This window comes from Pangasianodon hypophthalmus, chromosome 1 (genome assembly GCF_027358585.1).
Source record: "Pangasianodon hypophthalmus isolate fPanHyp1 chromosome 1, fPanHyp1.pri, whole genome shotgun sequence".
NCBI classification, from domain to species: domain Eukaryota; kingdom Metazoa; phylum Chordata; class Actinopteri; order Siluriformes; family Pangasiidae; genus Pangasianodon; species Pangasianodon hypophthalmus.
The window spans coordinates 30110607-30124973 of NC_069710.1; the positions used below are offsets into that span (position 1 = coordinate 30110607).

Sequence of the window (14367 nt, forward strand, 5' to 3'; positions counted from 1 at the left end):
TGGAAAACTTACTGTATGTTACAAAGTGCTTACACTGGAGACTCCTTCCATAAATGTTCAAGAAAATTTCATATCAACGTGTTTTCTTTTCTTAAATAACAGCACATCTGTGTTTATATGTTTGTGTTTGTTATTAGTCTTAGATTACAGTATGTGGAGCATCTGATAATAGATAAATCATAATGTATTTGAACAAGTGCATTACTATAAAACAGCTGACACTACTGTTTGCCCTGCTGGCAATTAACCAACACCTTCGGACCAATCAGATTTGAGAATTTGACAAGGTTGTAGTATACATTTCCATAATTCTAACTGTAACTCTAACCCAAAGCCTAACTATAAGCTAACACTAATGATAGTGATAACATCATATATAAATAGTCAGTAGTTTTGGCTTTTGAGGCTTTAAAAGGAAATACATTTAAAATACATTTCTGAAAATCAGACTGCACTATTTATACATCTATAATCACACGTCAACAAGAATCTGACACCTAATATAGTTTAGTAGAGAATTGAATTTTTATAGGACTGTTTGATTTAGATTACATTCATCAGTGACTCTGAGTCTTGAATTTGTGCCTAAAGTGTTGAATAAACACATGAATTAGCACATGAATTCACTCTTACTGTGCAAAAGAGCATGCTCCAGCTCATTTGTTTATCCAGCTGGACCAAACACCAGTCACAAACACAGAGGTGAGTAAAGTGATGTGCATAACTCTCACACCTGGCAGCTGCCGCAGTGCTTTAACGTCATAGCTCTCAGTGTGGAGTCTGGGGATGCCACAACAGTCCATAAAGCAGAGCCTGAAGGTCTGTATTTTTTCTTACAGTGCTGGAGATTGACTGGTCTAAGTATAAGAAATTTAAGAAATAAAACATAAAGGGTGTGCTGGTTAAGGTATTTAAGGTATTGTAACACAATGACAGGAAGTGTATCCGTTATCCGCTCCAAATATCTGTATCTGTATCTGGTTGGATTTAAACCTGAAGTAGAAGGTGATTATTTTATAAGTAACAATACATGAAGTCTTTTAGTCCTCTTATACATCAGCAATTTGCCAATTACATTTAGAGTTACATTTAATGTTGTAGAATGTCCATGAAATGACTTAGTTCCTGTTATCGCTTACATTAAAGCAGCTATAAACAGTCATTCCCTCACCAGTCTTCTGTCCTGAAAAACTTACTGTGTGACTGTGTTACTTGCTGGCACTGGAGACTCCTTCCATAAGTGTTAAATAAACGTTTTGGTACAGAAGAGTTCAACATTTTAAAAATCACTGCAGGATGTTTATTGATTATTAGTCTAGGGATAAATTCACATATTTACAATCTATTTTTTGAATCCATTTATTTCTGTAAAGCTGCTTTGTGACAATGTCCATTGTTAAAAGCGCTATACAAATAAAACTGATTTGAATTGATTATGAATTAGAACGAGGTTAGTAATATAAACCTGATTTGAATTACAGTTGGAACTATTGTCAGACCTGCTGATATAGGAAAAGAATCAACACCAACTGACCAAAGTAAAAGTGACCACTTGTAAACGTGAGGAAAATGGTTTGAATCACTGACTTGGATTATATGTGTAGGAAGTTGGATTATATTCATATAATGTATCTGGAATGGGATCTTTTTTTTTTTTTTTTTTTTTACACTGGATCTGGCCTTGTGCTCTCTCTCTCTCTCTCTCTCTCTCTCTATGTGTGTGTGTGTGTGTGTGTGTGTATTTTAGAGAGGAGGGGGTTTGCTGTGTAATGGGTCAAAGTGATCACTCCGCCTTTTGCGCACTGGAACTACCCTCCTCATTCTCACTCCCTGCCCCTCTGTAGGTGCACCTCGTCTTCAGCTGTGTGTGTTCAGAGTGTGTTTTCTGTTTTCTCTTCGCCGGGACTGTGAGACTCCTGTGGGACTGACTGGACTGAGTGCGCACTGACCCACACTGCTGAGCCAAACAGGAAAAAAAGAAAAAGCGCGCAGACTGACTGGGCGGACTTGCGCTTGTGCTCTCACCCTGTTCTCTGGCTTCTGGGCTTGTTCAAGCACTCTGTCCTCTTGTCCTGAATCTGCAGTCGGATCATGGTGGTCCTGCCGGGGATTTACGCGCTCCCCCTTGCGCTGCTGCTTGGTTGCGCTCAGTGCACCTCCGACCAAATCCCGACAGGTAAGAAAGGCCTTTTTCTAACAGCACTAGTTTTAAAACAGTGTTTTCTACAAGGTCCTGAGTGTCCTGGAGGTTTTATGGAATTTTCCTGGTCGTGCCTCACAGGTTCATCTTCCTCCGTGCCACGGTTTCTGTGTTCACACAGTAAAAGTCACACGTCAGAAATGATCTGGGTGTGTTTGACTGGAAAAAGGGAAAGGCACCTTATCTTTATTATCTGTCTTTATTTCAGCGCCAGAGGCTTTAAACGTCTTCTAAATTGAAAAGGATTAAAAGGTTTCTTTTTAAGAGCAAATCATCAAATGGAGAAGGATATGAGAAAAGTTTAAATGGTCAGGTGCGCAAAAAAAAAAAAAAAAAAAATACAGATCCACTTCATAACATAACTGTATAGCTGTATAGATGTTAATTCCATTTTATATATTTAATAATAGTTTAAGATGATAAAGGCACTAGTTTGATCATTTTCTAGAGAAATTCCCAAAACAACTTCTCAATAGCAGTCAATTTCTAACACCCTGTAAAAATGTATTCGGTTTATTACGTGAGAATTTCATTATAAGCTCTGTCCTGTACAACACACTTCCCTGAAAAGGAGAAAGCCAGACCAGGGTGTATGGATATGATCCAAGTAGAACCTGGAGACACAGCTGGAGCAAATCTGTGATATTTAGGGCATGAAATGTTAAAGAAGGCTTTAAAAATATTACCTTCTGGAACGCCGTCGCTTTATAAACATGCGTTTGTCTTTTCGACTTTCTCTGCTTAACCAAACACAGCTTGGTTGGACAAGAGAGAACTGTGTTAAACCTATTGCTGAACACCACAAAAGTGGTGCCTTATGTTGGAGCGAGCGACGCTTGATTGCTACGCTTGACACATGAAGACCTATACCATGTGTGCAGTGGGTTTCCTACACAGATAACACTCTGTGCTTTTGAATGTTTTGCATCCATCTGGGTGAAAATAATATGACTTAAGTATTTGCGGTGCAATGTATGCCAGCTATATGTTTAAATGCTTATTATATGCACCAGATGTAGTGAAATGATCTTATCTTTCTTTGCCCATGCTTCCATCTTTATCTGTGAGTAACATGCATACTAAAGGAAGAGAGTCCTCGAAGCTGAATGTAATATCTTACTGCCTAATGATATACTGTCTAATTTAATGGTGCTCCTTCCTACATGAAGAGGAGGAGATAAGTTGGAAATCAGAAACTAAGCCATGTTTTAAGACAGATTATTGGCAACAAAAACAACAGCATCACTTAAAGTTGTAAAAAAAAAAAAAAAACATATATACTGTGTATAGGGCTCCTTTGTCCTATGTCCTTTGTCATTTGTCCTGTCATCAGAAGACTCTGAGTTCAAATCCTGATGATGCCGCAACCATCTCTGACCAGGACCCCAGTGACGCTAGACTGTGAGATCATGTATGAGAAAGAGAGCAGTTAGAGCTTTCCTCCAAAGTATTACGCCACCCTGTGACACAGCATGAGCAGTAAAAAGATGAAAAGATGAAATTAGCATGTGTTAGGCTTCACCCTCGCTGGTTGGTTGCTAAAAGTTGGTAGACCATGCAAACATTGTGTAATGAAAGTACAAGGTTTGGTGTTTTTCACTTTGAAGAAAAGGGTTACGACCTTTTTTCTGTTTACCATGTTTGGCATTCAGAGTAACCACAGCATGAACCCAGTAGAAGCATTATGGAGTTTGGAAACAATTAAAAATGCAGAGTTTGCGATGTAGTGCATCGCTCAACCCTAATAGTTTCTTTGGTGAGATTTTGATACACACCATATCCAGCCATCAGTAAATATATGATGTCATCATATTCATCATATTGCTCTGCAAAGTCTGAAAAATCCAAGTGCTGCCAATGGTTCAGGATCTGATCCTGACCTTATCACTGTGGGAAAGCTGAAAATCCCTCTATAGCAGTCTTCATAGAATTTACAGGCTGCATGCTGCAGTAAACCATATTCCTTCATATCAGAGAACAGAGCCAGAATTTAACACTCTGGGCTCAGCAAGCTGCGGCTGCTGGCAATCCGAACCCTGCAATTGGCCTTCTGGGGGAACAGGGTGATGGGTTGCCACGTCCTTTATTGAAGCGGCCTGTATTTGAGTAAACAGCTTTGTTTCTGTGGAATTCTATGCAAACCGTCACAAGATTCCAAGTTACAGAGTAATAAGCTGGGAGCTCATCTTTCTCATGATGGTCTTGAGCCAACGATCACAGGATGGATGATGGTGGAAGACTAGGAAGCACTACTTTTGGCCCTCTGTTTAGTTTCTTCTCATCATTGCTGTCTGTCTATCCCGTCCTGGACAGTATGCTCAGATTTTCCGAAAACAATCCCTTCTCAGTGCTCCTCTGGATGTCGCTTTTATACACTCGTTCAGAGAGTATGTGTGGAGAAATAAATATATTAAATAAATCATAAATAATCTATACTTTCAGCACTTTCAAAGAACTTATTCATAATGTTTAAAATGGCATTGGTTATGCTGTTTTGAAATTTAAATCCAAACCAATACTCTGTTTAGTGTTCCCTCTAAAAAATTGCTAACAAGAAAGTCCTAGCAGGCAGAGAAAAAAAAAAAAAACACATTTTTTTTTCACAACCCCCCCAGTGTGTGCTGGTGAATGAGATGGCTATTATTTTCAGAATTGAGCCAAGCAACAGTAAGAAAATATTGAGGCAAAAGTCACTATTTCATAATATGCAACTCCTCCATATTTTACTGACCAGATGGAACACAGTTCTATGTTCTTTGTTTCTATTTGGCATACAAGAGCAAAGTTCATTAATTCACAGGTCAAAGTCAATGTGAACCAAAAGATGCAAACGTGCATCCTTTACCCTTCACTTAATTGCCTTTTCCACATTTTTTTGGTCTGACCACTGCTTTAACTTAAAAAGCAGAAGAGCATTGTTTTCAGGTGTCTCTAGTATCACCACAGTAAGGAGATAAAATGGTTAAAGTTAAACCGTAGATGTTGTTTTGCTACAAAACAAGTGCATGTGCTGTTTGAATGCTAGTGAAATACAGTAGGTGGAGCTTTATGAATTGACTCTCAACATGAGTCAGTGAGGCAAACCTGGGGCAAGTAGAAACCCCTGCTTGTCCTTTTGGCTGGATATTGGTGGTTCACATTTGTTTCCCCTCATTGACAGAATCTGCGGTATCACAGAGATCAGAGTTTGATCCCTGAGCAGATAATTTATTAAAACTGCCTAAATGTGAGGAGAGCATCGCTATATAATATTTAAAAAATGTTCTGACTCAAAAATCATTGATCCCATCAGTGCTGGTGAAAAATTAGCCTTGAGTAAATACTATACTATATAAGAAAAATTGATGTGTTGTATCAAATATCTCACTGCCAATATTCCAACATTGCAATGTAACTAAAAATAAAAAGGTTGTCTCTTTTTGGGACATTCACCAGTATGTGATGTGAGATTTCACTTTAACGGTGGCTGCATACAGCCAAGTCGAACAAGCAGCTCAAATTCTTTTGATTTTCTGCATCCAATGACACACTAAAGACACCAAACTTTATTTCATCTGCATTACTGATCATAATAAATCTAATCTAGAGAGCAACCAAGGCTACGTAGTCGATACTAGCTAGGACTTTTAAGAGCATTTTTATGGTTACAGTGTACATTATCACACAAGCTGTTCCTTTTTTATATTTTAGAACAAAATGCTTTGGCTATCACCTTTTCTGGAAAAAGAGCAAGTGTGAAAGCACCCTTATACAGTAGGTCATAATTAGCTAATGATTTGTTAATGTTAAACATGGTCTCATTAGCAAAAGTTCATTTATGGGAATATTTTCATAGGTTAAGGATTACAGATTGGATTAGCATTCAAATCTTTTCTTTCAGATGAAACTGAATGAAATACAACCACACAATTTTGATTTCATACAACTTTTAAAAGAAGTTAGGTTATATTGTTAATTAATGTTAGTCATCTTAATGGAAAGCTTTATCACTGCATTTACTATGTACGGAATAAAACATGATAGGGTGTAATGTTATAGGAAATTAGTCACTGGTGGACTGAAGCAGTCTGACACAAAGCTGATTACAATTTTTATTAATTAGAAAATGAGGCATCATATTTTTTATCTGTTAATGTTTACATTCAATGCTGTGGAATGTGTGCAAAAAAGTTCCAGTTATGACTTATGTTATAGCAGCTATAAAGAGTCATTCCCTCACCAGCCCACCAGATAAAATGATGCAGTTTGTCATGTTACCCAGAAAGTGTCTAAAAACCTAGTGCTTTACCTCTGATTGTTACAAAGCACTAATACTGGAGACTCCTTCCATAAATATTAAATAAATGAATCCTACAGAAAGTTACTATATCAACCTTACCAAATACGTGTCTTTTTAATCTGTTTATGTGGAGCATCCTCCATACAAGTCCTTGTGTAAGTTGTTCTTATAGAAACTCTAGCATTTTACAACAAGCACATTAATAAAAACCAGTGATTTGCACCTGAACTACTGTCACAGCTGCTGTTATAGAAAATTAATCAACTTAATTAATCAACATCTTATCAGAATCAAGCACTCTGACAAACTTGAGGGACATAATGCAGGGCTACTTTACCAACCGGGCTGTCTAATCTGTTCCTGCAGTGTGGTAATGGAAGCATCTGAGGTTTTAACAGCATGGTTTATTAGCAGTTTACCACAACAAACACAGCCTGCTGTATCCACCTCACTCTGCTTTTTCCTAATAAAGAGTTTCCTATGGTAACGCTTGACCCAGTTTCGAGAAGGATGTGATGGCAATAATTGTCAGCTGGTTCAACGTCTTCTTTTTTTTGATCTCTGTAATTATGATTATTTTCCATCCAGGGAAAAGTTAAATAAAGGAAACTGGTATGTTTCACTTTCTGGCAGAGGTCTGGAGGATATAGGTCTGGCAGATGGAGATGATGTCACACATTAGTCATCACCAAGAGGCCATTATGGCAGAGTTGGAGCAGCGTCATTGAACATGTATAACCTCAGTCGATACATGACATGGTTCTGGGGTTATGAGCAGAGATGTGTGTGTTTTTTACCCACCATCAGCTCCAAGGGCCCACAGGAGAATACACTTCTATTTTAGTCATGGACAGCTGAAATAACGTCTGACCAAGGATCGTTTCCGTTGGTTTATTGCGCACCGGGGCCTCAAATTAGGTTTTTCGTTCCAGAGCAGACACACGTGGGCTGCCTACCTTGGTGCAGGAATGTGTGATGTGTGTGTGTCTAGTTTCCAGACTAGCAGGTATAGTTTACTGCTGTCATGTATGAGAAGAACATTTTTGTGTTAAAATTAAAACATTAATTTTTTCCAATTTGACACTGTAATTTTCTTTCATCTTGGTTAGAAGTAGAATGGTTAGGCTGGTGTGTGCGAGTCAGAGCGCGTGTGTGTGTGGGGGGGAACGACCCAAAGAACCCTTAGAACCCTTTAAGATGCTACAAGCAATCTTTTTTCCAAGTCTATAGTGCCAGCGGTTCAGTTTCAATGTTTCACGATTGTTAGTTTCTTAAGGGTCCTTTGGATCATTAATGGTTCTAGATTTGGAACCTTTACTGAAAGAAAAATGGTCTGATGAAAGAACTCTTTAGGATACCAGGTGAATTTAGATTGCTTCAGATGCAGATATTCAGATAGTTCTGAAAAAAATAAAGTTTGTTCTTTTTGGAACCTTTTCTGAAAGAAAACCAGAAAAGAAAACCTGTTGTAGGGTCAGTAGGTTGTAGGTAAGTTTCCTGCAGAGGGACAAACAGAAGAACCCTTTAGGGTACTAAATGAAAGTTTCATGTTGTGTTATTGCCTCCATGATCCATTTTTCAATCTTGAATTCCATTTACTATTTATGCAAACTTCTGCTTGCTCAGCTTAGAACAACTCTTAGAAAAAAAGGATTCCTCAAGGTTTCTTTGGAGAGTTCAGGGGTTCTCTACTCAAATGGGTTCTAATGAGAACCCTCTGCAACAGTTTGTGCCTCACAGCTCCAGGGTCACGTGTTTGGTTTCAGATTTGCAGAGTTCCCATATTTTCTTTGAGTCTGCTCTCTGTGGGTTTCCACCCACATTCTTAGAAAAAAGTCTCAAGGGTTCTTCGGATGATCAGTGGTTCAAAGGAGATATATTAGTTACTATTAGTCTATGCAGAGTTTTGTTTGTGTCACTGTGGGTTTCCTCCCAAGGGTCTTCAAGGGATCTTCAAGGGTTCTTTGTATATGAGTTTTTAGCTTTCCATTCTGCTTGGAAGCCTCTGCAATAGGGAAACAAGGGACTGCACTTTAGTCAAGTGTCAATAATTTGAATTCTCCTTTACAGATTTTATTTTCCTGTTTGGTTGAATTATTCTATTGAGTACTTTCTGATGGGTTACTGTTTAAAAAGCAAACCCTTTTCAAATATCTTTTCTTTATATTGTGCTTAAATTGTCTGTGTGTCTTTGGTAATTTTATTACAGGAGACTGATATTTGTCTTAATGATATGTTAAAGAATTTGTGGTATGATGTGCCTTTATGTATGTGCAGTACATAGCCATGTAGATGTATCATCTGCACCATGCTCTTTCTCCTACACTTCCTGTTTGGAAAGTGTAAATTGCCTATGGCTATAGTACAGATCAGAGTTGTAATGAGGTCAGTTATGAGGGTAGTAATTTGAAGTGGCACAACACTGAGCATACTTTTCAGATGACTGGAATGTGTCCCAGTAAGCCTGACCTAGTTTTTCCTGGATTAAGCATGTTTCCACTGTTTAATTATTTAGTTATTCAATGACATTTTGGTCCCAGGGCACAGTTAAGCTCTATACTTTCTAAATTATGAATTAGCTGATAAATCGGCTATAAAATGACTTCTGTATATTAAAGACTAATGCATAGATCCTAAAAGCCTAGCATTATTTTTTTTATTAGTTTGTGAATTTGTTTTGGACTGTGTTTTTTTTTTAAGTCATTAATATTAAATGGCTCAGTTTCACAAACATTTCATTCAATTCATTTAAAAAATAATTTAAACTTGACAACATATTCCATATACAGTATAAAACAGTACAATGATACAGTATAATTCCATATACAGTATAAAATCTCAATAATTAATCAGTTATTTGAAGATAATCAATCAAGGTTCACAAGGTGCATCTCCTTATATGTAAATTTATACAACTTCAGGATCTTTTTAGGATACAAACATTTTTTTCTGATTAAATGGATTTTCAGGAATACCACAATTCTTCTGCAGATGCTCCTGTAAATAATTTATGAATAGATATCTTTACATACAGCTTGATAAATGTCAAAAATGTTACATTTTGTTCTCCAAGTACAAACAATGTATGTGTAGATCAGAGTTCAGATGCCAGGACTGCCAGAGAACCAGTGCTGGACCTTTGAACAGGTTCCTCAACCCTCGTGTCCTCTCTCAGTTCTAAATTGGATAAGACTACCTGCTAAAACTGCAAATGTGATGTAAATATTTTGATTCCAGGCAAGAGTTATCCTGCTAAGCATTTGTCCATTTTCACCACAGATGAATTTGATATACTACAGGACCATAAAACTTAAGCACCATGATTATGAACACATGCTGTATCTGTTTCCATGCACAATAGAACCGCAGCTCCAGTGTGTCATATCAGACCCTCGCCTGCTGCATGCCAGACTAATCGAGCTGCGCTGAAGAAGAGTCCGAGCACTAAGAGTGTCTTATTGTTGATCTCACACTCTCATTTCAACCACCCAGAGGTGCTGCGAAACCTAAACATCTTGTAGCTGTTGAAACCAGCAAGGGCGGCTGGTAAAAATGGACTAGCAAGGCTAAAATGATTATCAGTATAAGATTTCATTTTCAGCATCCACATCAGATTACTTATTGTCTCATTCTTATTATGCCATCGATGAGACCTTGTGATGTGATGCATCGCTTAACCCGAATAGTATCATTATCTATTGACAGATATTAGATTTTAGCCTTCTACCTAATATCACAACCAGCCACAGAAGTGTTTGAAATTCTCTCTCTGTGTGTTTGTGTATAGCTGTCCAATTTCTTTGGAGGAATTTCCATTTTTAATATCAGTCCACTTGCTAGATTTGATTTGGTGATGTGAGGTACTACTAAGTATGAGCAACATTTATTACATTTTTAAATTTCTGGTTCTTTTTAACTATCTGAATATAAGCTACACACTTTTACAAGAAAGTCGTTTGATTCAGTATAAGTGCCATGAAGAAAGATTTAGATGAAGGATATTTGTACAGGTAAGGACGTGACGTTTCACAGCAATGTGTTGGTTTAGACTGGGGTTACGCGAGCAGTGAAGGTCTTTTTCTCTCTTTCTGTATGTTTACTGTGTTCTCTGAGATTCAGGAATCTGCAGTGCTAACATTTACACAGACGACTATAGTGTGAGTGCCCAGGAAAAGGAAAAAAAATCTCTTTGGGGTGGTATTCATGGTAAATCTGCATTCGTAGGCATGGCCAAGGGTATATCAGGGACACCATAGCAATGAAAAATAACTAATGCTTGCAATGTGTATTTGAATATGCTGAATGATAGACTATTACATTTTATGATAAACATATTTTGTGGTGTATAGTACCGTGCCAATACCTCAGTTTGATTACATTTTGTGTTACACAAGGCAAGAGCTTGCTACATTAACTATACAAAAAAAAGAAAAGAAAGTGGTGCACTTTTTATTCTGCACCTGGCAGCAATTTTCACTTTGTACAGAATTACCAAGTTGTTGTATTTATACTGAACCTAATAATCGGGGGTTAAGTTACATGTATATCTTAAGGTCACATTGAAACTATGTCTCTTGGAGCAACCGTTAATCTTTTAGTAGTTTGTAAACACAAACATAGCCATTTCGTTCGAGCTAGGCTTCGAGAGAACTTGCGTCCTGCTGCTGCAGCTGGCTACTGACACTTTTCTTCTGTGCGTCGTCTGGCATATTCATTACTAGCATATATACTCACTGTCTACTTAATAGTAAGTAAGTAAGTAAGTTAGTAAAATAAGTAAGTTTTATTTATAAAGCACATTTAAATTCAGCATTACACTAACCAAAGTGCTGAACAAAACCAATACAACAAATTCTAAAATAGAATAAAAAAAAAAACAACAATAATAATAAAACAATAATATCAACAACAATGACAACAGTACACAATAAATTAAAAGCCCGGAAAAGCAAGAGAATAAAAATATGTCTGAAGTCTAGACTTGAAAATAGAAAGAGAAGAGGCACTCCTAATGTCAGGTGGCAACTGATTCCACAGACGTGGAGCAGCGACTGCAAAGGCTCTGTCCCCTTTTGATTTAAGTAGAGACTGAGGCACATGTAATAGAGCTTTATTAGCCGACCTGAGGGACCTGGGCATTGAATGCAAATGAATAAGATCAGAAACATAAGATGGGGCTTGTCCATTAAGAGCTTTGAAAACAATAAGTAAAATCTTATACTGAATTCTAAAAAATACAGGAAGCCAATGAAGGGACGCTAAAACTGGTGAAATAGATTCGCGGTTTTTGGTGCCGGTTAACAGTCTAGCCACCGCATTCTGAACTATCTGCAGCCGTGCCAAAGACGTTTGAGGAAGACCCAATATATAATGAATTACAATAATCCAGGCGTGATGTGATAAGAGCATGAATGACTTTTTCCAGACTGTGAAAGGAAAGTGACGATTTAAGTCTGGACATGATTCTCAGCTGATAATAACTGTTTTTAACAAATGAGCTAATTTGTTTTTTCAAGACAAAGCTCAGAGTCAAAGATAACACCTAGATTTTTTGCATGAGACAGAATTTCTGGTTTTAGAGGGACCAAAGAGAATTACCTCAGTTTTATCATTGTTGAGCAGCAGGAAGTTATTTGACATCCAGCATTTTATTTCCTCCAGACAGTCAGTGAGAGGCTGCAGAGAATCTCAAGATTTTAAAGGAAGATACAGCTGAGAATCATCTACATAAAAGTGAAAAGAGATTTTATATTTCCTTATGATATTATCAAGTGGAAGCATATACAAATTAAAGAGCAGTGGCCCCAAAATGGACCCCTGAGGAACTCCATAAAGAAGAGAGGCAGATGATGAGATATACTGGCCAACAGACACTGAAAATGACCTGGAATTGAGATAAGACTCAAACCAGCGAAGTGCTGTACCCTTTATGCCCACCCAATGTTCAAGGCGAGACAAAAGGATGATATAATCTACTAAGTGGCGCTCAGATCCAATAAAACCTGCATTATCACCACAATCAACTGACAGTAACAAATCATTCAACACTTTTAACAAAGCTGTTTCAGTGCTGTGGTGGGTAGTACAACCTGACTGAAAAGTTTCAAATATATGGTTGGAATTTAAGAAAGGATGTAACTGTGACAGGACAACTCTTTCCAGAACTTTTGAAAGAAATGGGAGTTTTGAAATAGGACGATAGTTATTCAAGCAATTAATATCGGCATTGGGTTTTTTAAGCAATGGCTGGACAACTGCATGCTTCAAAAACGCAGGGACAGTGCCAGAAACTTAATAATTAAAAAACCTATACACTTGCAGAATAATAGAATTATCCAAATAGCCAATCATGTGGCAGCAGTGCAATGCATAAAATCATGCAGATACAGATCAAGAGCTTCAGTTAATGTTCACATCAAACATGAGAATATGATCTCAGTGACCTTGACTGTGGCATGATTGCGACACAGGCTGGTTGGAGTATTTCAGCACATGCTGATCTCCTGGGAGTTTTATACACAACAGCTTCCAGAGTTTACACAGAATGGTGTGAGAAACAAGCATCTAGTAAGTTCTGAGGGTGGAAATACCTTGTTGAGGTGAGAGGTAGGAGAAGAATGGCCAGACTGGTTTGAGCTGACAGGAAGGCTATAGTAACTCAAATAACCACTCTATACAATCATGGTGAGCAGAAAAGCATCTCAGAATGCACATGTTTAACCATGAGGCGGATGGGCTACAACAGCAGAAAACCATGTCAGGTTCAACTGGATAGTTGAATACTGGAAAAACACCATGACAGGCTAAACCTTGCCTTTTGTACATCTTTAACATATCTGAATTCTTCATCATTCATTCTTCATGGTTAGAAATGTGAAATTAGAGTCTGCAGTAATGTTAAATGCCCCTGTGCCCTGACTTTTCCCAGGCTTCCAATGAGTTCTTCATGTTGTTTTTCATAATCTTCAAACTGAGATCGCAGTGCATTAAACTCCATCTGTGGACTCCATAAACATGCATCATTTCCCTGTAGGATAACTATCCTCATCAACCAACATGAAGAAGGCGCATGGAATAATCATCATATTTCAAACCACTATTACATGACGAGAGTTTCAGAATTTAAATCAGATGGCCAGACAAAAGAGGTTCTGCCATTCGCTCGCTCCGTTTTGAGGGAAACAAGTCTTAGCATATGGGAAACTATACCTAGGGCTCAAATCAGACCATATATAGACAAATCGTTCAAATTAGCCTCTGTATGCAATGCTATAGACGCATGGAGCAGGAAATAACTGTGTGGTTTACAGTCGCTTAAGATTGATTATATATAGATGCAAAGAATGCAGTGCTTGTAAACTAACCCCAGAGGAGAAGTTGCAAGTGATTGGCCACCCTTGCGAAAGTGATTGTGATTTATTCTGTCAGTTTTATTTTCTGTGCCAAAGACATGGATACAAGCTGTTACTCACAATCTCACAATTTTCTAATCTCTACCCAAAAACATTCCACCTTCAGTTTGTCCCCATGTCTCCCGACTACAGCAGACAGTTCCCTTGTCAGGAAAGGTTCCAAACTGATCCTCATTAGAAAGCTTCTCTAAGAAAAAAAAGCTGTTATTAAGGGATCATACGGATAATTAAGGCTTCTTCACTTGCGCTGATGCTGACTAATCACACAATCATCCAGCTTTATGTGTCTTTGTGCTGTTTGTCTTGTACAGCAGAGAAGTAAGTGTCTCCAGCTGTGTTGGTGTTGGAGGAGAAAGTCCAAAAACTCAGTGACATCTGCAATTTAGGGAATAAAACAGTTTATACTACAGTGCTGATGAATTCTCTGCTTAGTCAGAAGATGTTGATTAATTTTCTACAACATCAGCTTTTACAGT

General features: G+C 37.8%; 1 protein-coding gene across 2 annotated transcripts in view; it reads left to right on the top strand.

Moving 5' to 3' along the window:
* Window positions 1-1809: 1809 nt before the first annotated feature.
* plod2 (procollagen-lysine, 2-oxoglutarate 5-dioxygenase 2) overlaps window positions 1810-14367 on the top strand; it is a 47323-nt gene continuing 34765 nt past the window's right edge. For both annotated transcript variants that reach the window (XM_026944752.3, XM_026944753.3), the window contains exon 1: window positions 1810-2176. In XM_026944752.3, coding sequence (XP_026800553.3) covers window positions 2092-2176 — 85 coding nt within the window. In that variant the 5' untranslated portion in view covers window positions 1810-2091. The remainder of the gene's footprint in view (window positions 2177-14367) is intronic.